Source organism: Achroia grisella, unplaced genomic scaffold, assembly GCF_030625045.1.
Source record: "Achroia grisella isolate CSIRO2021 unplaced genomic scaffold, CSIRO_AGI_Agris_v1 utg319, whole genome shotgun sequence".
NCBI lineage: Eukaryota > Metazoa > Arthropoda > Insecta > Lepidoptera > Pyralidae > Achroia > Achroia grisella.
The window spans coordinates 81,226-105,143 of NW_026712795.1; the positions used below are offsets into that span (position 1 = coordinate 81,226).

Consider the following 23,918-nt stretch of genomic DNA (forward strand, 5'->3'; position numbering starts at 1 on the left):
TATGGCGTATGGTTTTCAAAAATTCAGAGTTTCAGTCTATGGTTTAAATTTAAAACAATAAATCTACTCAGACTAGATCTCTAGCTATACCCATATTACTCCACTTCCGCACTGTACGAGTATTTCCGCTTCGTCATTGTTACATCCGGAATTCTTGCCACGTACATAAACTACCGTAGCATGCCCTTTCTCATTTTTGGGCCAACACTTAGGTTAGTCACTATAAAATTATACATATAATAAATAAACAAATAACCAACTATAAATCACATTTGACAGCCATGTGGTCTAGCGGTATTGGTTTTTTTTTCATGGATGATAAAAAAAATGGAATAATGCACCCGCCGTGTAGGATGATAAGATGAGCATAAGACAAGGTCAGTTAGTCCATCGTGATTAAATAACCAGGAATAAACCACGATGATTTCCAGGGGGAACCGCGTGGAGGTCGACCTAACATGGTAGTAATAGGGACACTAGAACCCATTACTAATAATCCCCTTCCTAAGGCGATGTGCTAACCGCTAGACCAGGGGTGTAGCGGTTAGCACATCACCTTATTCATGAGTATGATTGTTTCTATCGCTCTGGGTGTTTTCTATGTATATTATATGTATATTATTATGTAGTTTTCTATGTATATTATGCATGTATTTACTTCAACATCAAAGTTTAACCAACATCGTTAAGCTGTTTCAAAGAAATATGACAATTAACACTGTGACATGAGAATTTTATACACAAAAGTAAATTATTCGTAAAATGAAGAAATATTCCAAAGAAACAGTACAGTATACTCGTATCTTCATCTTGATAATATTATAAACGCGAAAGTATGTGAGTACGGAAGTTTGTTAGTCTTTCACGCAAAAACTACTGAACGGATTTTGATGAAATTTTACATTAATGTAGCTTATACACTAACACATAGGTTTAAAAAGACAACATGTACATTGGGCGAGATATAATGATCAAGTAAGTGTGATGCAGAAGTCAGCTAGTTTAAAAATAATTATTAATTCCTCCATACAAACTATGAGGTTACGGTGTATCACTTTATGATGACTCTTTATTTGTGAAACATGCGTGATTGCATATACAGATGTTAGGTACAGCATGAATTTAACCGACATGTTTAGCTTGAATCTTGTTAATATTATAAACGTGAAAGTTTGTGAGTACGGATGTATAGATGGATAGATGAATGTTTGTTACTCTTTCACGCAAATACTACTGAACGGATTTTAAGAATCATATAGATTAACGAACCCGCAACTATCGGAAATAAAGCGGTGTTCTAAACCGCTGGACCAGCGAGTAGTAGTCTAGTATTCAACGTGTTTTGTCATTATTATTACATAGTATAAAACAAAATCGCTGTCGCGGTCTGTCCCTATGTATGCTTAAATCTCTAAAACTACGCAACGGATTTTAAAGCGGTTTTTTAATAGATAGAGTGATTCAAGAGGAAGGTTTATATGTATAATACATGTACACCCGTGCGAAGCCGGGATGGGTAGATAGTATTATATAAATGACATTATATATAGGTACTAGTAGACCCGACCACGCGTTGCGTTGGCTAAGTTTTTGAATATAATAATATTGCGACTATAAATTGAGACGTAAGCTATCCTATCCTTCAAGTTGGGTCAAATTGCACACGATGTTCAAATCAAATCTGCAACCGGTCTAGTAGTTTAGGAGTCCATCGCGGACAAACAACGTGACCCGTAATTTTTATATATAAAATGTTTTATTGAGAAAGTCTTTTCATTAATAAAGGATTCTTATTATTACTTAATTATTTATCTTTGTGGCTAAACAACAGCATATAATAAAAAAATTAGAAGGACCAGTTTTGTTTAAAATTTTATTCTTTACAACTTTTGTTTGAAACTTTTTTCATATTTCTTACCGTTATCGAGTTATTTTGAAAATAGGCGTTTTTAAACTCTCTTTTTAATTTTTTCATCCTTTTCCGGTTAACTTAAATCAAAATTTCTTTGTGATTATTATTATTCATGTATTTACGGACTTGTTTATATATATATATATTATATATTGAGCTAAAACTGGTGACATCATGATTAATATAAAAATGTTACTGGACTATACTGGGTCTTTAATGAGGAAAATTTTGATAATAAATGTATTACATGCAAAAATTTTATCAAAATTCTGTTTTATCAATTGACCTTTTAACTGCCGCAGTTTGATAAATATGGACACATTAATTTTAGCACTATACGATAGCAGAGTTTGGTTTGGTAAAAACATTGCCTACGCATATTAATATATAAAGTATATTGAACATATATACATAACATACTATGTTGTTTTATTGACATTCTTTATTTTTTAAATTAAATAATTACAATAATCTTTATTAACTAGCTGTACCAGCGAGTTCGGCCGTGTAGAATTTAACATTATTTTTCTAAAATGGAAGTACTCTATGTTACTCTACGTAGCCTAAGTTACTCCTTATTACATCAGCTATCTGCCAATAAAAATCCCATCAAAATTGGTCTAGCCATTTCAGAGATTAGCCGGAACACACAGACAGTCGTACAGATAGACAAAAATTGAAAAAAATGTTATTTTGGTGTAAGTACCGTATTTATATTCGTATGCATGTAGTAAAAAACGATTATTTCGATATTACAAACAGACACTCCAATTTTATTTATATGTATCGATGATTTACTTATCTACTTATTATCATCAGGTGGGGCAGCTTGTTTGCCATTCCAATTGGCATAAAAATATTCTGAGTAAATATTTTTATAGGATAACGATAAATACAGTAATATAAGTAAATATCTAATAATTCAAGAATCATTATTTATTCAAGTAAATTTTCAGTATTCCATTAGTCACCATCTCGTCGCCATGTGTGGCTGTTATCTGATAAAATACATACACAGACGGACAGACTTGCATATTTTTTATATAAAAATGACGTAACCAGTCTAGAATTATAACCACAATTGAGTGTAATGATTGCTATGTGATGATTTTTAATATTTTTATTATGTATCATATACATATACATATATATATATATATATATATATATTCATAAGAACTCTTATTCTAAATTCCTGTAAGTTAACTTTTTAAGTACCAACTTATCTACTGTACCTACCAATATTTCGCAAATAATTTCATTAAATGCCTCAGTAGTAATGACTACAATCTCGCCATTCAAACAGAAATAAATAGGTACACTTGCACAAGACGGTAGAAAAGTATATTAAAATTGTCACCTATTAATAATTCCGAGATTGATTTTTATAAAGTGCGTGGACAACTCTCTTTCAGCTTCAGTGTACCTACCTTGTAAGGACAGCATAATGTCTGTGTTATGGGGGAAAGGGGATTGTCAGTAATGTGGATTGATGATCTTATTGCTAGCAATGTACCATGTCAGGTTGAGCTGCACCGTAACAAATTTACCAAGAATTTATCAGGGGGAACCGTGTAGAGGTCACACGGTTCCCCCTGATAAATATATATATATATATGAGTATATATCTATACCAGCTGATTCGACAAACGTTTTTTTGTCATATATATAAATTAAAGTACCAACATCTCTATTAAAAATAGTTGTTGATGGTACAGATGTGAAAATTTAGAAAAATTGCTGTCTCAGACGCAACGGATAAACTACGGTAACCATTTACCATCAAATGAGTCGTATGCTTATTTACCATTATTATACTTTATGCCACTATACCGTGCGAGGAATCAAACCCGAGACCGTCGGAAAAGCGCTAGACGCTAAACCGCTAGACAACCGAGAAAGAAGAACTTGGACAGTTTCATATAATTTTTTTTTTAAGCGAGCTGCACATACGTACGTACCGTACCTTACGTTTGAGAATTCCGTTAAAACCTTCAATATTAATTCACTTTAAAAAAAAGCTTGCCATATCACAGAGCAATATTTAGTAAAAGTTGGCTAAAAATATAACTAAAATTGAATCAATATAACTTACGGGAAAATTAAAAAAAAAATACCAAGGTTTGCAGTTTCACACAAATATTGTACTGGCGTGCAAAATTATCAAAATTAATGTAAACAAACAATATTGTTAGTACTTATGTTGATAACATTGGCGGGAAAGATTTAGACTTTTTATATATATTTTGACAGAAATTTACATTATTATCTGTTTAATGCTTACGATCTTTCAACAAACATTTAGCAAATATGATGTGCTCAAAACAAATGTTGTACAGATTCATAGACAAAATATTTTTTCTTTATGACGTAAGTCTGTGTCATACAAAAAAAATTGGTTGCACTTGCAATTATTTAATTATTATAATCTGTATAATAATAATAATATAGGATTATAATCTGAATCAAATATTACTATTTAAAAAAATGTATGGATGTTGGGCCGTAAAGATCTGTGTGTGAAAATGTGTGGGGTAACCAGGAGTGACAGAATAAGGAATGTGTATATACGAGGAAGTTTGAAAGTTGCGCCGGTTATAGAAAAGTTGCGAGGTAACAGATTGAGCTGGTATGAGCATGTTATGCGGAGGAACGAGGATCATGTCTTATGGAAAGTGTATAATATGAATGTGGATAGATGGAAAGGGAGAGGACGCCCTAAAAAAAGATGGCTGGATTGTGTGAAAGATGATAGGAATAAAAGGAGAGTATGCTCAGATATGACCACCGATAGAGAGCAGTGGAAGAGAATGACATACTGTGCCGACCACAAATAATGGGATACAGGCAAGGCAATGATGATAATAATAAAAAAAAAAATATTGAGGCAAAGGAATATTTTAAAACCATAAACAATAATGAAAAACCTTGAAAAGCAAATAGTGACGCGTCTTTGAGACGCCGATAATATCAATTCTACCAATAACAATCACTGGGCTATTCTGAATAATAGATATGAAAGTGCATAATTAAATCATGACAATCACTACACCATTAGGAATTTACCACGGTTTTACCTTGTTTTCCATTTTTATGGGTTACCAATAAAAAACATATCTAATTATATCTACTAGTCATCTACTATAGTACTATTATATAGAAATTGTCATCGTCCGGTGAAGCTGTAAATGCCATCTACGGCCAACAGCATTAGAGTAGTCCGAAAAAAATAGGGGTAGTTGCAAAGACCGGAAACTAGCTGAAAATCTGTGATTCTATACAAAAAACTGAACAATCATCATCTGCTTCTTCCTTATCCCATTTATTTGTGGTCGGCGTAATATGTTTTTCGCTTCCATTCATCCCTGTTATTCATCGCGTTATTTATTTCCTTTCTTACCATATCATCTTTCATACAGTCCATCCATCTCTTTTTTGGCCTTCCTCTGCCCTTATAACCATCCACATTCATTTGTAACATCTTTCTTAAAATATACAAAAAACTGAACAATATGTGCAAAAAAGTAATGTGGAAAAAAAATACAAATATTATAAATGCGAAAGTGAGTCTGTGTGTATTTTATTTATATATTATATCACGACTAAAACGCTGAACAGATTTTAATGAAATTCGACGTGAATATAGATCGCTGATTTACAGCTATTGGATTTTTGTTAAGTAACGATAAAATGTGGGTAATTGATAGTTTAAAATATTTTAAAACCTTCATACTTCTATAAAATCTGCGGTCGTGTATACAATTTACTAATATGGTTAATATTTCACAAATATTCTACATAGCTTGTTTTTCTTTATGATGAATATTTAGAAAAAATATAAAATTCATAATTTTAAATTCGATAATATTTGTCAATATTCTTATCAATCCAAATTCCTATTAATTAAATATAAGTTACACAATATCGCACGTTTTGTAATAAAATGTATTAAATAAAGAAAAAATAACTATAGAAATATAGACTTTAAAGTTTTCATAGTAGAGTCGATCAAGTTTTTATTTTGAGTATTATGGTAAGACATATTGATAAAATTCTAAAAACTAGTTACATTAAATTTTGTGCAACCACATTACGCTGTTGCACACAACTTTCCAATACTAGAAACTAGTTTATCCTGTCTAATTAAAGATCAAAGTTTTTATCTGTTTAGTTTTTACTAGATCTCTCGTTCATTTGACAGTTGGCAATTCGTAATCACTCGACTTGACTTTATAATAACAAAATTTTCTTTTCGTGTTCTAAATTCAAATCTGGTTTATTGAATGTGGCAAAAAATTGGCGGGAAACCAAGGAATGATATTGATCAGTCTTGGCGTATTTTTTTTAATCTATTTAGAGGGAGGCTTGGGAAACGTAGCATTATGACTTAAATAAAAGAAAAAAAAAGATAGATGCAGAATTTAGTCGACACCATAAATGCATATTGCTAGAAGCCATATTTATATTATAGTTGAATGAAAGAATGCATAGCACCAACATTTTATTAAAAATATCCATATATAAACAAACATTCTCGTGCATCTGACCTAATTCTATTATTAACGTTTAATATCGTGGAAATTGTGTAATTAATTTCCATTTTTTATTGTTCATGTATAAATAAAGCACACACGATAAACAATATATTATGTAAGTTATTATAACTTACCTATATCACAAAAACTGAATTATGATGTTCATTATATATAACAGAAAGTGCATTGTCTGTCTGTAGGTTTGTCATTGATAAGAATTCACACATACACATAAAAAAGGCACTCAAACAAATAGAGAGCGAATTAGGAATTATAGAATTAGTTCTTTTGCTCTACATTACTTTGTTTAAAAAATCATATTGGTTATTTAACATTTCCTGTATTTACAATAACATATTATTAGCAAATAATTCTATAGAAATGTCATCAGTATATTCTTAATTCCGTTAGTCATTTGTAACACGTTAATTGCGATGACATACATATATTTAAACGTTGTTTTCTCTTTATATTTACATAGAATTACTATAGTATTACAGACATATTGTAAATAATATCACTTACCTCGTCTTCCTCGTCATCATTGTAAAACGGGTCGAAGAGAAGATTCTTCCAGAAAATAACATCTGGAGGTATAGCATAAGCGTCGTGGTCCCTTAAATTTTCATATAAAGGACTCTCGCGGCCGACACCCTCCGAACTGGCACTTATCGAGCAACTCTCCACTTCAACACTGCCCCCGCAGGAGCACCCTTCGTCCGTGTAACTCAAGCCGAACTCAATTTCCTCGTAAATATTCTCGTCGGTGAGGGCATCGCGCACCGGCTCGTAACCATCGTCGGTCGGTCTGTCCGGCGTCATGGCGGCGACTGGCATGTCTTTGTCAACACACCTGTCTCCCACCTCTTGGAGTGCGTACACCGAATATCGCGTCGGTTCAAAGTCACTCGCGGTGTGGAACGATAACCTCGAGACAGTCGCGTGGTGCTGAGAGACCACCCGTCTCAGGATCTCATCGGAGTTGTGATAACCGCTCGAGTGCGACCACATCATGGCGTATTCATCTCTAGTCTCGTTCTCCGTGTCTGTACTACATTCTCTGTAACTCCAATTAGTGCTTTCGCTGTCGCTATCCGAGTCCAGTTGTCTCGCAGCCTCCGTTATTGTGTTCTCTGTTCTCACGTCCATGTAATCGTAATTAGATGACGTATACGAGGGTGTTCTTAATTTGTTCCGCGGCAACGGCACCGGCGTGCCATCACCTTTAACAAACATTGTGTTTTTATCACTACATGACACTCTCACACTCCTAGCAGGCGTACTCGTCACAAACGAGACATCCGATATCGTAGATTCACCGTCGCTACACTCATCCACACCGTTCACAGGAATTTCCACAGTTTCGTCGATCACTTCCAAATCACTTTTGCCGGCGTGCTTCGTCTCCGTCATACCTTCCAGGCATTCGTCAAATAAGTTCAGAATACTCAGGGAAATCTCCTTTTCCTGTGGCACTAGGTTTCTTTGGTACTCGTCTAGTTTGTAGATTTCTTTTCCGAGTTGCGAAAGTATGTCATCGAATGCGCTGTCCGGTGACGACCTTGACGACTCCTCAGACTCTGGTGACTCCGCTCTTACCGCTATCAAAGGGTCGTACTCTTCTATGGACGCCCTTAAGCCCGTAAGCCAAGCGATAATCGGCTGCGCGGAGCGGTCCGCGCACAATGTGGCGGCTACCTCGTTCGGAATCCAACTTGTGACTTCGCACATTGTCGCTGCTCAAAACGCGATAACCGGTGTATGATTCAACATCACATAGAATTCCGCGAAGGGACAAGGCTTAACGTTCATTACTAAATGCACAACTCTAATGTATTAGAACGGCACCGCTCGGTTTGCGCTACGCTGCGATACCGACGACATTTGCACTCGACCGCGATTACTTATCGCCACTGTTTCTTATTTAAACAGTGCGATGTTACGAAAACATCGAAATGCACGTCTTTGACCTCAGTGATAAGCAAAGGTACATTTTCACTACGTATTTTTAAAATGTATGCCGTACACAAATTTATTTCTTTTGTTACATACACAAAGGAACAATAAAAAAAATATATAAAACCGTTTATTGCTGGCCGATAATAAATAAACTACGCAAATGGAATTCCCGAGTTCGCCGTGAGATCCCGTTCGCGCGCTTTTACCTCGATTTTAAAAATCGAACGGAAGCGTCCGCGCGCGGCACGTCCACTGCGATAGTGGTGCGCGTCCAGCAATTAATTTGATGCGTTCATTGGTTATGGAGGAGCCTGTGTGACCGATATTCTGCGTTATTTCTGTGGCGGAGCTGGGTGCGTGGCGTAACCACACCAAAAACTAAAAGCAAATGCACTGTGCATTAGATAAATGAAGCAGATCGGGCGCCGGGAGTATATATGCGATTTATACAGGTCGATCGCGTGTTAAAAACTCGCGGGTCGCGGTTAGACTAAAACATTTTCGAATCTGTTCCTGCGACTATCTCGCATTTTGACATTGTAATGCCTCCATTACCGGTGTCATTAGCTTAATTACTTAATTAGGTCTGAACAACACATTCTCTGTTCTTAGGAAGCTTACTTATGTTTTGATGGCTCTTGCTTCCGTTTGTCCCTAAGACATGAGACCAAGTTTTAGTGCGTATATATTGTTATTACCATATCTTAACGACTTTTATACCAGATAGGGTAGTTATAGGCATTTCCTGGAGTCGACATTATTCAAAACATAGACTACAAATAGCTATAATGGAAAGAGCAACATTAATCAAAATCAATTAAAAATATCTTTGTTCATGTAGGTCTATTACAGACTCTTATGATATGTTAAATCTACCGTCAGTTCGGAATGATTTCGAGATGAGAACAACTGACACGAAACTCAGCTCGTATTGTTTTCAAATGAAAATGTTATACATGTTTACCATATATAATTATGACTTGATATGTTCATATATTTTATAAAGATTAGTTATAAATCAACTATAGTCATGTACTGACAAAGCGCAATGATTTTTAGCTCTTATAAGCTATTGAAGTTAGTCTATTTCGCTACATACAATATAGCTCTACCTAGATTAGTGTGGCCAATCCCAAATTTAAAAACCAGGATTGAAAGTTCAAAAATCCAGGACTATCCAGTTCAAAAACAGAACGCAGTAATAGTGTTGCAATAGTTATATCAATATGTTGTAAAATTCAAGTAATTAATATAATCAGGATTTTAATAAAAAGTGATTTATAAAATTATACTGTTGAAAATCAGTAATTAAGAGGCGTGCATATTTTAAAAACCCAGGACGCTGCCAATTAAATATTCAGGACTGCCCAGGACACGTCCAACTAGGACATGTCCTGGGAAAACAGGACGGTTGGAAACTCTAACCTAGATGCAGGTCGTCCTACACAACGTTTGTTGTTTCGCGGCTTTCACTAAAACACCTGCTCTACGGCTGTCATATTTAGGTCAGAAAACCAGCTTATTGCTTCCTCATCTCGCGTACTTGTTGAGTATTCGTCAGCCAATTTAGATTTCTGGAATACATTCATAAAATTGTCCTATAAAAACACCTATACTGGACTTCCGTCCAAGTGTAGTTGTTATTATTTCACTAGTTTTAAACAGGCGATCATATAGGCTAGGTAACCGTTTACCATTAGACGGGACGAATTTTTTTTTATCATTATGGCCAGGGAACATTAAAATACTTCATTTATGCTACGGTTGTGAAGTACAAAACTACGACATCAAAATTTCATTTCTGACTAACTCTCCGGTGATAGAAACACCGATAATAAACAATGTTAACAGTTCACCACGATTATAGATAGTTAACAATCGTATATTATTATTATTATATTAAATTAGCGGTAGATTCAGAAGTCTGTAATATACCGCCATAAATAAGGATGTTGTGCTTAATAGAACCAATAAGTTCTGTTAAATAACATTATTATACTATATTATTTAGTTATGTATTATTATTTAGATTTGAATTAAACAATCTACACTGCGAGTTATGCATCTGTAACATAATTTGTATGATGTAGATACCTACTTCATACAAATGCGCATGAATCATTGCATAAGGAAAAAACTCGATAAAATATAAAAGAAGGTTTTGTCCTCAAACTTCCATGATTTGGTCTTTGCCTTCCCAATAAATAAAGTTATAAAAACATAAGGCATACTTCGTGCCTATCATATAGTCTATAATAATTGTGTGGGATCGTGTGTAGGACGCTGGGGTCAGTGCAGCCAACGATGGTGGTAATTAACACGTTGTGGACCACATGCCCACCGGTGGGTCACTCCGCAACGAAAGTAAATTTACACATTAAGACCGGATCACCCGTGGGCACTTTAATTGAAATAAATCTAGGGTTTAAATAAGGTCTACCTAAAATTATTGTACATTAAAAACATATTTAATAAAACAATAATATATGTAATTAACAATAAAAAAAATGCCGGTCCATATGTGAGAAATAAGATTTCAACGTGTTAAAGACACAATATGAGAGTGTAACAATATATTTATTTATTTATTTTAGGAAGATTAACGGTGTATTTTTTACATTTTGCTATATATATATATATATGTATCTTCGCCAATAGTACCAGTCAGTCATTACTTTCCATAAGTTTATGCAGTTTAAATGTAAATATAAACTAGAAATATCTATCATGGAAAACCCAATATTAATGTTATTAACCTAGTGCATAATATCTTATTTACCTTATTATGCTAAATAATTATTTTGTTTTAAGAATCGTAAATAATTAATTATTTGAATTTAATTACTTTATATTGACTGTAAGTGTCTGGGCATAATTACAAAATAAAACTTAATTTTAACTAAATATTTGACTTAGAATTTTTTAATTTATTTACCATTTAAAAGTAAAAGAAACACTGTTGGATCGTTAGGTAATTTTATATTCGTAAAAGTAGGTTCAATATCTTGAATTACATAGACCAGCTTGATGCACACATTTCACAAGCATCATATAAACGTACGAAACCGAAATAGTGTAATTAACACACTTTTCACTTTAAAAGCATTATACCATTGTTTTTTTAATAGCCCTAGAAACACCTTAAAAACCAAACATCAAAAGTCAACCTCGAAATGTTCGCAGCGTGCGGGCCCCAGTTTAGACTCCATTAATGAATGAATAAACCATGCTACAAAGACCATTCATAAGAAAATTAAATTTCCACGCGTTAACACACGAAATTGATGTCTAAACTTAAGAGCATACAGATCAAATTGGCTGAGAAATATGTATGTATCTTATGTCGTGTGGTTTTTGAAGTTGTCAGTCAATGACCACTGTTTCGGCTTTCGCATACATGTGCAGTTAGTTAATGAAGGCTGAATACGCTAAATATAGTTGTATATGGTTTCCGTTAGTCTGCCGATGACAACATGGTCACACATGTGACATGTTTTGTCAAATAACTGTCAGAAATTATTATAGAAATTGGCTTTATGAACTGAGACCTTTTGCCTTTCACAACGAAGAGAAAAATTAAAGAAAAAAAATATTAGCATCAAATTCGGATTAGGTCTACTCACTAGAAACAAAATCCTACTTATGTATTAATCTGTGCAACTATTTTTTTTTTCAGTATCAAATATTCGGAAGAATAAACAATTATATTCATAGAAACAATTCTATAATTTTTATTTTTCAAAATATGATAAATTAAAAATGTATTACATATTAGTAACATTTCTTTAAAAGAGTAACGAGCAAGATTCTTAGTTCTTCTTGGTTTAAAGTACATTCCGAATAAGACAAGGGATGTGACTATTCAAAAATGATTTTTAATTATATTTGCATAAAGATTATTTCTATTATATATAATGTAATGTCACAGATAACATAACATTACATAGTAATATTGGCAATAACGCAAGTGGCAAGCGCACCATAGATAAAAGTGTGGCTCTTAAATTATGAATGGATAAATCCATAGTCGTTTTTTTTCTTTTTTTATTTATCTTTTACTGTATTGTTACGTAAATCATGACACGGACTGATACTAGTATTATAACAGATTTTAACGCGACAATGACCGGTACAGTCACCCATCGGAATCAATTTAGACAATTTACAGTCGCCTACAATTACTAATTGCGCTCAATGTAGCCCAATTAATCCATATTTTGACTCACACCGAGACCCGAAAGACTATTTTTATACTTGCAGTAATAACCTTCAGAGACGTGGTCGCTAACTATGGGCCCCATGAACAAGCTCAGAGTCACTCAGAGGGCAATGGAGAGGGCTATGCTCGGAGTTACTCTGCGTGATCGAAACAGAAATGAGCAGATCCGCAGAAGACCCAGAGTGACCGATATAGCCCGAAGAATTGCGACTCTGAAGTGGCAATGGGCGGAGCACATAGCTCGTAGGACAGATGGCCGTTGGGGCAGTAAAGTCCTCGAGTGGCGACCACGGACTGGAAGACGCAGCGTGGGAAGGCCTCCAGCAAGGTGGACCGACGATCTGGTCAAGATCGCTGGAAGGCATTGGATGCGAGCAGCGCAGGACCGATTTTCGTGGAGATATTTGGGGGAGGCCTATGTCCAGCAGTGGACGTCTTCCGACGATGATGATGATGAGGAGACTTCTGTCTTTTGGGAGGAGCTTGGCTGGCTACTCTAGTCTTGGCTCTACACGTATAACGCCCCAGATGAGGGGCTGATTTTTTAGGGCAGCAGGTAGGGTAGGACATTTTAGGGTAGCCACAAACCATGACAACTGTCTATGTCATGATAAAAACATTTTTATATTTGCAATAATGACATTCAAGAGAATACAGACTAGACAGATTATTACTCATTCACGAGATTCAAGAGCATAGTAATGAAGTACCGAAGTCTCTAGAAGAGATCTTATCAAGGCCTGCACTATTCAAGACTTTATATAAATTTATTTCCAACACTGTGAAGAAATTGTAATTTTTTGCGTTTTATGTTGGGCTAAAAAGGACTTTTATCCAGAGCCGTAAAATATTAAATAAAAAAAAAATACTGTTATCCTAGATAGTGTAGCCAGATGCCATGACAATTATCGATATCGAGATGAAGACAACTTTTTGCTAGGCTGAAATAAAGTGGCAGAGGTCTCTCGGATTAATTTGGTTTGTTAACATCACATCATCAGATAGTCATCACATCACAGAAGAGTCAGTTAGAAATATAAATTGACACACAAATTTGTATGGTATTTTATTTCTAACTGTTTTTTTAGTGTTCAAATATAATTGAATTTCTATAATATATATATATCAAAAATCAAATTAGGATTCTTTTATTATTGTATTAATGGATGTTAGCAAATATTATGATTAAAAAATATATTATACAATTTTAAACTAATCTATAAAGCCCAATTCTTTTGAGATTTGGAAATTGCAAGGTTTTTTTATTAAAAAGTGCTTTGCCATCTCTATATTGGGGTCATGGTGCGCACGCGCATCGGCCCGCATAATATTTAAAGCAAACGATACAGATAACAGACAAACAGACATGCATTTGCGATGTAGTAGCATCTGTTGAATGGCGACCCACAGCGTAATTAACAGTATTTATTGACGGCCTCGGTAGTTTTGCAGTGGTGGTATAGCACACCGCCTTACTTCCGATGGTCGCGGATTCAATTCCTCGCACTAAATTATATTATAAACCCGAAAGTTTGTAAGTATGGGTGTTTGTTACTCACGCAAAAACTACTGAACGGATTTTGATGAAACTTTACCTACCTAATATAGATGCATCAGAATAACATAAAGGCTATATTTTTTTGAAATTTAACGCGAGTGAAACCGCAGACACAGCTAGTAAATATTAATAAATAAATTTTGATTTTTATAAATTAATTAAGTTTTTTGTAATAAGATGTCGATTAAATCTCGAGTATAACTGAGAATGTGTAGTTTCAGAGAATATAATAGCCATACGGACATAATTATACATGTATTGAACACTGGCACTTAACTATGCTAATATCGTTAGTATATGCGTATCAGATCGTATCATCATGCGACGCAATCCATCAATATTTATGATCTAACTAGGAATCGAAGCGGCTACCTTATTATTACTTGACACGAGAAAATTAATTGTAGTGCAGTAAAAAATGTGATCTCATGTGTAGTGTTCAGAGATCCGTATTGAAATAGTAAAATTGAACCATTATAGTAAGGAACAACGACGCCACTTGAATAATAATAATAATAATAAATAATAATATTGAACCCCGGCCGACTGTGCTTCTGCCGGGGGTATGTTTTTTCCTTAAGAGAGGAGATGAGAATTTTTGGGAAAAAAAAAATAATAATATTAATTTTTCCACAAAAAACATTGTATAAACTATATAAAATAAAACAAAACAAAATATTTATGAAAATCGATTTCACGACCTTACGGCCTAGTATTGCTGTACCATAACGCACTCATATTATGTTAGTCTTCCCATAAAAACAAAACGCAAACTATTATTAGTAATGGTAGATACAGTACTCTAATTTAATGGGGCTGTTAATGCATCAATTCGATACCCCATAAAATATTCATGGTGGAACTACACCATTAAAATGTGGTCTCTATAAAGTTTGGGAATAGTAAAGCCCACTCAATAGATAGATATTTTTAAAACGAAGAAAGTGTATTTTTATCTAATTATTAACGTAACAATATACATATAGTATATGATATAATAAACTGACCTATGTATATATGTATAATAGTCTATGTATTATTTTAATCTTAATAATATTATAAACACGAGAGTTCGTAAGTTTTTGCCATTTTGCATAGATTTATTTTATATAGTTATTGAGTAGTTGCTGCACATAAAGAACCGATAAATGATCAAACATATAAACATACATATATTGCTGCGCGGTTTCGCCCGCGTTAAATTTCGATATAAAATATAGCCTATATGTTATTCTAATGTATAAGCTATATTACTGTAAAGTTTCATCAAAATCCATTCAGTAGTTTTTGCGTGAAGGAGTAACAAACATCTGAGACGTTGAGTGTCGCTGAGTGTTGAACATATAAAAAACGTTGCGAATTTATTAACAAAAATTAATTATTCTACAACATATAAATTGTTATATTATGTATGACAATGGGATGATGCACAGCGCTAACGGTTTTCACTGGCGGGACAGCAATGGAGGATAAGATGAGCATAAGGTCAGGTGAGTTAGCCCAACGTGACAAATTCACAGAGAATTTATCACGATGGTTTCCAGGGGGAACCGCGTGAAGGTCAACCTGACATGGTACGTTGCTAGCAATAAGATCATCACTCCACACTACTAACAATCCCCTTTCCCTTGTTATTGACACATTACAACTAGATATTTAAAAGTTCAAAATGGAATATACATTATAGATTGAACATAATCATTTTGAATAGATACGGGCTCGGATACAGGGGCTGCCAAATAACCCCATCGACTGCCCTCCTGCATTTCATAATAAAGCATGGGGTGCTAATTTGTAGAAATTAGTAGTACCTGCATAACATGGAAAACATGATTATCTGATGTATATATCTTCACGCCATTTTAACCGACCGGTGTAGATAGGAGGGTACATTTTTAACCAAAGATAATTGATTGTTTTTTTTTATTTATTACGTCACCAACAAGGTCACACCAACATAGTTACATTATATATAATACATTACAATGTATTTATTATACTATTCGTAACTTTAATTATAAACTACGACATATATATGACAAATTTGTGATATAAATAGCAGTGTACTTTTTTTTTAAGTTAGAAGGCCAGCCTGCCTTTACTGCTTCCCCGGAAGTAAATGGAGGACAATGCAGAAGGCTTCTCCACTCTAAATCCGTGGAAGAAGTAATAGAGCGGCTACAGGCAGACTATGGCCTGAAGAATGGGATTTTATTCTTAAGGTAGCATCTCTAGGTAGAGTCTTAAGATATAAATAGATAGTTGTTTTATCTTATAATATACTTATATGTAGTTATTATTTTAGTGGATGATAATGCAATAACTAACTAATGATTTTAGGTGGCGGGGCACCAGTGGAGGATGATAAAATGAAATTGCAGTCAGGTTGGTCAGCCATCGTGGCAAATTCGTTGTACGGAAATGTATCATAATGGTTTCCAGGGGAACAGCGTGGTCAACCTGACATGGTACATTGCTAGGAAGGTGATCAATAGACCACAATACTAACAATCCCCTTTTCCCCATTTATATATATATATATATATATATATATATATATATATATATATATATATATATATATATATAATTGGCCAACACATACAGTAAAAAAAATTACCGAAATGCAGAAGAACTTGTGAACTTTACAAAACTGATTATTTATATGTACTTTTTTTAATTATAATATATTTAGTATCTTACCAAATAAAACAATACCATTATTTAGTAGAGCGCTCGAAACTTACCTGAAAAATAAAAAATATATAATTAAAATTACGTCAATAATTATCTACACTAATAAGAAAGTGGAAGATGTGATTATTTTATGTTTGCTTGTTTGTAATATTATATTTGTATATTAACTATTTAGAAAAAAATCTATAGGAGCATGAGCAATATGTTTGTTTAATTTATAGATCCTTAAGATTAAATTTAACATGATTATGTCACAAGAACGGAAGTAGACATTTTTTTAATTCAGAAAAGAAAACGAATTATAAAAAACAAATACTCATACAAAAAAACTCGTGAACTTGATTATAATGAGGAGCCATGTGCGCAAAACAAGTTTATCTTGTTTAAAAAACTATTAGTTATTATATACTAGCCTAATGTCTCGGATATAGCTTGGAAGCCAAGCTCAGGCTTCCAAGCTATATCTGAGCTATTAATTGCCTGATGATGCCTCGTTCAGTGGCGAAACACGTGTTTAACTAACTGTTCTATTTTCTCTCAGTTAAAAAAAAGTGTTGATTGTTCGGCGACCAGACTTCGACTCCAGGTCAGTCACAGCCAGCTAACAGTGCTAATGGTGGCAGAATTAAACAAAATAATAAAAATAATTTCAATAAAACTGACTTCTGCAAAATATTTAATTCGTTTAGATGTTTATTTTTATTTTACTTTATTTTATTTGGGATACAAACAGTTTCACAATGTAATATAATAATAATAATAATCTCAGGACAATTCACACAGAGCCATCTAGACCCAAGTTAAGCTAGCTAGAGCTTGTGTTATGGGTACTAGATAACTGATACATATACATAGATATTTTTTTTTTGTAAATACATACATATTATACATAGAAAACGCCCAGACCGATACAAACAATCATACTCATGAATACAAATGTTTGTGCCGTGCGAGGAATCGAACCCGCGACCATCGGTCGTAAAGCGGTGTGCTTGACCGCTAGACCACCGAGGTCTGTTGTTACTATTATTGATTCATATCTATGTATTTAAGTACATAGATATGAATGAATAATAGTAAAACCAATACAGATATTCACGGGTTAATACTTATGTTATGTTACTCTTATTATTATATACATTATTTATTACTGGTTTCTAACTAATATGTCTAATAGGGTTTTCTTAAATTTAAAGTATGACAAATTAAATATATCTAAATCAGGAAGTTTGGTGTTAAATGCATCAACAATATGGTGAAGAGGTGCTGGTGCACCGTACGTCCGATAGGTCGGGGTGAAGAATACACGACGTACCCTCACCGAACGACGGTGCACACTGGTTGGCACCACGTACCACAGTTTATTAGTTAAAATAATAATAATACTAAATTAGTTAAATATAAAACAAACGAAGCCGCAAGTCGTAGCTATGCATCTATAAAAAACCATCATAATATCGACAGCGTGTACAGTTATTAATATAGAGACGTACAAAAATAAACAACGTCCGCGGCACGTGTTAATGTTTATACGTCTGTTGTAGGAACTAATCGTAGAGAAACTATTGGATAGACAGAGGATGTGGCGGTACATAAAGATAATGTGGGTGGGCAGTAGTAGATCGATCCCCCGTCTAATTCAAACGGGGATCGAAATTACGATGTCCTGATGAACCCCTAGCGGTGCTCTCAGACTAAAGTCGTATCCGTCAGGCCTCAGGAGTTGGCCGTGATCAAAATCCGTTTAGTAATTTTTGCGTGAAACAGTAACAAATATTCCATCAAATCCTTCCCTCCGATCAATCCCCCGTCTAATTCAAACTGGGATCGAAATTACGACTGCCTGAGCCGAGGTTCGAACCCCTAGCGGTGCCCTCAGACTAAAGTCGTATCCGTCAGGCAGGAGTTGGCCTTCAGCCGCTCCATAAGTCCTTCCGCGGGTTTAGAGTGCCATCTGCACTCGTCCCCTAACGTTCGGTGAAGCTGTAAAGGCCAGCTGCGGCCAACAGCATTAGAGTAGTCCGAAAGAAAACAATTGCCGTACATGTCATAGAATAAAGTTATTTTTTTGCACAACTATCATTAGAGGCATAGCCCCAATACAATAGTGTATGTATGTTTGTATTACAACACATGTTCGGTAATCTTCACATAGTAAAACAAAGTCGCCGCCGTTGTCTGTTCGCTTATATCTCCTAAATTACGCAACAGATTTTAATGCATTTTTCAGCAATAGATAGTGTGATTCAAGAGGAACGTTATATGTATAATACATGTGTGTTATAGTAGAATAAGCTGAGATAAATTTGTAGTGCATCCGTGTGAAGCTGGGACAGGCCACTAGTATAGCATATAAAATAAAATGATGTTCGGATTTGTATGTGTGAATTTTGATAGAGTTAAGAGAGTTAATTTTTGCACTGTAACAATAATAATAACTCGGGACAATTCATACAGCGCCATCTAGTTCGAAACTAAGCAAACTGGTCTTAGAGGTACTAGACATTTAATATAAATATCTATTTATTTTTTTCGATATAACCCTCAACTGGAATTTTTAATGACCGTGTCATAAAAATAGATTTTTACTTACCTTTTGTACCTATTCAGGATCTATATGTATTAAGAAAGTGGTATTTTTTCCTAGATTTATCAAAAACATAATATATTATATTATATGTAGTTATGTTGTGAGTGCAGTTTAAATGGAATCTTAATTTATAAAGCAGAAACATGTTTTGTTAAAGACTGCAGCGTTGACTTAAAAATACTACACACACAGAAGTTCTTATACAACTAACGCCATCTATTACATAATGAATGTAACTTATGAAACGATTGCCGTGCTAAGAAACTGTACTTCTTTGCTGTCAAACCACTACTCTATGCTAACAGAAGCAAACGTAAACTTAATAGTACGCCACTAGATGTCGCTGTATGTATAATTCATAGCAATTATATTTAGAAGAAAAATAACTATGTAATCTGTTGAATGAATAAAATTATTTAATTATGATTATGCCATGAGACAAACGCTATAATCATAATTTTAGTTATAAATTTGAAATGATGCAACGATTTCAATATAATTAGATAACATTATTGTCATGGTTTTTAAAATAAAATACCTATGTAACATTATAAAATAGTTAATCCATAAGTGTCTCTAATATTACATAAAATGTAATATAACGTACAAAAAGTGGTGAACAAATATATCTAAATCACCCGTCGCTGCTAACATGAAGTTTTAGCACTTTTATCTGTATTAAAATTGTAAAGAGGTAAATTTTGTGAGATATTTGGGGCTATCTATAAAATATAAAATTCTTTCTTTGGTGCTGGATAGCCCATTTATCGAGGAAGATTATAAGCTATATAACATCACGCTACGACCAATAGGAGCGGAGCTGCAATGAAAAATGTTGCAGGAGCTGGAAAACTGGAACGCGGACGAAGTTATATGCGTCAGTGATAAATAAACGTATATTTTTTTATACTACGATGGTGGCAATCAAGCATACGGCCCATCTGATGGTAAATGGTTACCGTAGCTTATGGACGCCTGAAACACTAGGGGTATCACGTGCGCGTAAAGAAACCTTATATAACCTTCTTGAAAAACCCCATGCTGTAGTCTATTGTAAATTGTACATTGAATTCATTTCAAATAATAAAAGAGCTTCATCCATCACAATATGTGATCCGATCACAACTTTCTACCGACCTCGAACGTTAATGGATGTTTTATATTTATATCCTTTCTAAATATAAATATTTGGCCTTGTCAAAAATATATCATCATACATATAATAAAATCGTAAACGATCTGTACGTTTAATGTATTAAAAAAAGAAACATTGTACAGGGTGTTATCTACTTTGGTAACATACCAAGAAAAAAAGTCGATTATACGCTTTTGATCATCACGATTACGGCATGTTCCTAACGAAAAAAACCACAACATTATCGGTGCATTCCTTTATACAGACAGACGAAACAAATTTAAAACATTCCTATTTTGCATCGCTGGTTAAAAATTACGCCGCATAACAAGCTGTATGTTCTGAAAACCTTGACCTCTCAACATGATAAATTAAAAAAACAACTACTAGTAGAAAAGTTGTCGAACATAAAACGTGAAAAACTAATTTATCGCCACACATTATTAAATTTTCAGGAAAACTTTTCCCATTTAGGGTCTAGTTACCGCTTATATATTTATTTTCATAGAATAGGTTTCATTGTTCTTATGTTTGAGGAAAGAGAAACCATTTCCTGTGGTAATACGAATTAATCACTGTGAGTGCTATACTGGGGGGTTCATCATTATCATCATCATCATCGTCGGAAGACGTCCACTGCTGGACATAGGCCTCCCCCAAAGACCTCCACGACGATCGGTCCTGCGCTGCTCGCATCCTATGCCTTTTTTTTTTATTGGGTTGTTTGGGCTATTGTCAGATGTGTAGCACCTGTAGCACTGCGACCTACATAGCTCTATTGTGCGCGCCCTTTTCAGAGTTCGCTACCTAGACCCGTCAGGGACAAGAATTGAAGGATATTCTTAGGAGCGATCGTTTTTATCTCCTCGGGAAAGAGTGTAAACTTTCCAAAGGAGATATTTCGTTTATGCATGAGTGGGCTACAACCACATAGGATGTGAAGCGGCGTTTCCTCTTCAGTTTGGCAGAATTTGCAGATACTTGTCGTGCATAGGTTTAGTTTAGCCATATGCTTGTTTAATTTGCAGTGTCCTGTGAGGGCCCTAGTCATCATGCATATGTTGTTTTTACTCAATAGCAGTAATCTATTGGAGTATTTGGTCGAGAAGCCCGATATTAGGTCTTTTGAATGTGTTAATCCTGGCATTTCTTGCCAGTGATTCAGTGCTTCTCGTTTGGTTATTAATTTGAGATGTCCCAGTTTTAGGCAACGAGGCACACCACAGAAGGGTTCGGCGCCCAGTTGGACGGGGCAAAAGCCTAGCCCGAATCACTGAAAACTTTTTTTTGAGGGCACTTAGAAAACATTATACTCGATACTTTTCGGTACTTGTTGTCTATCAACTATTTGTGTATATATATACTTGTAATTCTAACTGTAATGACAGTTTGTACCAAAATACATAAAAAAAAATTGAGGGTATTTTAAATTTTGATTTTGCTATCCTGATATTGGTGGAGCCTACTTCTACAAACCGTGTTAATTGCTCTGTACCTTAAACGAAGCTCTATTACGACTGCAAGTTTTCATGTCATTTTATGCAGTAATGCCAACAATGCAGTTTAATAAAAAATATTTTCTACGTAACATCCGCTAGTATATGCTTTATAGACGCAATATTGCTCAAGGTTAAAATACTCATTATTTTCTCTGCTGCCTTTTAAAATCTTATTAGTTAATGTTTAGAGTTGTATTATTAAAAGACTTATTTTAATGCTAATTTAACGTAATGCTAAATCGTTTTCGATTTAACCCGACAGCGAGACTAATATGACTTAGAAGAAAGCATTTGTTAAGTGGGTAATATAAAAATAATAAGTGATAATAACAACACAGCACAACTCATACAGCGCCATCTAGTCACAAGCTAAGCAGAACTTGACATCAAACTAAGCGAGCCTCACAGCTTCCCAATATGCTCACTTAGAAAAAAATGTACAAAATATGAAATATTAATAATTACAATAAATATATATATTAAAACAATAACAACTGACAATTTTACGTGTTATTTAGGAAATCTACTATATATATGTATATATATTGTAAATGCGTACAATATTATACATAGAAAACACTCGGACCTATACAAACAATCATACTAATGAATACAATTATTAGCACCGTGCAAGGAATTGAATCCGCGACCTTCGGAAGCGGTGTGTTTAATACCGACTTCTCAGATCATCGAATTTTTTTTTCGAACTATGCCAATACTGTTGGCCAGAGCTGACTTTTACGACTTCAACGGACGATAGAGGACGAGAGCAGATGACTCCTAACCTGCGGAAGGACTTATGGAGCGGCTGAAGTGTAACTCCTGGCTGTTAGCCTATAGTTAGCCTACATCTGTACAGAATATAATTTTTCTCTACAATATCTATGGTGTACTATTACCTTTTGTATTATGTGAATTAAATAACTTTAGACGTATAAAGTAAATTATGATCTGATTGCTGTTTATTCGTGAAAACTTAACAAACAGCCTGACAAACAGACGTCTATCATAGTAATTATAATAAATATAGTAAATATATTTCATTGTCTGTGATTTATTACAATTGCTCTAACTCTGCACTTACTACAAAAACTTCTCAATACAACGCTAACAGACTTTCATTCTTTAACGGTTTAAAAGAGTTCAATACAAAACGTCGAATACAAATCGTACCAGCGTCCAATCACAATCATTGTCGGACGTTCATTTGGTGCGTCGCCAAACAGTCTGCCCTACATACTCTCGGTTTATTTATGTCCTAGAGAAATCTTTATTTTCAGGACACAACCGAAAATATACCGATCGACTTACACATTAGTCATATGCTCCTTAAAATATGTTTTGTGGGACATTGGGCTTCCTAAAATATGGTCGGTGGGACATGAGAGTTCATTGGACTCCCTAAAATGTTTTCGGGAGGTCCTAAGGGAGCCCAATGGTCCCTAAAATTTTCGGCGGATCATTGGGCTCCCTAAAATATGTTCAACAGATCATTGAGCTGGTCATTAGTCTCTCAAAAATATGTTCGGCTGATTTTTAGTCTCCCAAAAATATTTTCGGCTAGTCATTAGGCTCCAAAAATATGTTCGCCTGGTCTTTAGTCTCCCGAAAATATGTTCGGCCAGTCATTAGGCTCCAAAAATATGTTCGGCTGGTCATTAGGCTCTCTAAAATATGTTCAACAGGTCAAAAAGCTCCCTAAATTATGTTCGGCTGGTCATTAGGCTCTCTAAAATATGTTCAACAGGTCATTGGGCTCCCTAAATTATGTCCGGCTGGTCATTAGACTCCCTAAATTATGTTCGGCTGATCAT

At 34.4% G+C, this 23,918-nt stretch overlaps 1 protein-coding gene across 1 annotated transcript in view; it reads right to left on the bottom strand.

The window, feature by feature from the left end:
• Positions 1-8,656, bottom strand: part of LOC131843529 (WW domain-containing protein tag-325-like) — a 67,578-nt gene extending 58,922 nt beyond the window's left edge. Inside the window, exon 1 of the mRNA XM_059192195.1 lies at positions 6,973-8,656. Within this exon, the coding sequence (XP_059048178.1) occupies positions 6,973-8,178 (1,206 nt within the window). The 5' untranslated portion in view covers positions 8,179-8,656. The remainder of the gene's footprint in view (positions 1-6,972) is intronic.
• Positions 8,657-23,918: the final 15,262 nt, after the last annotated feature.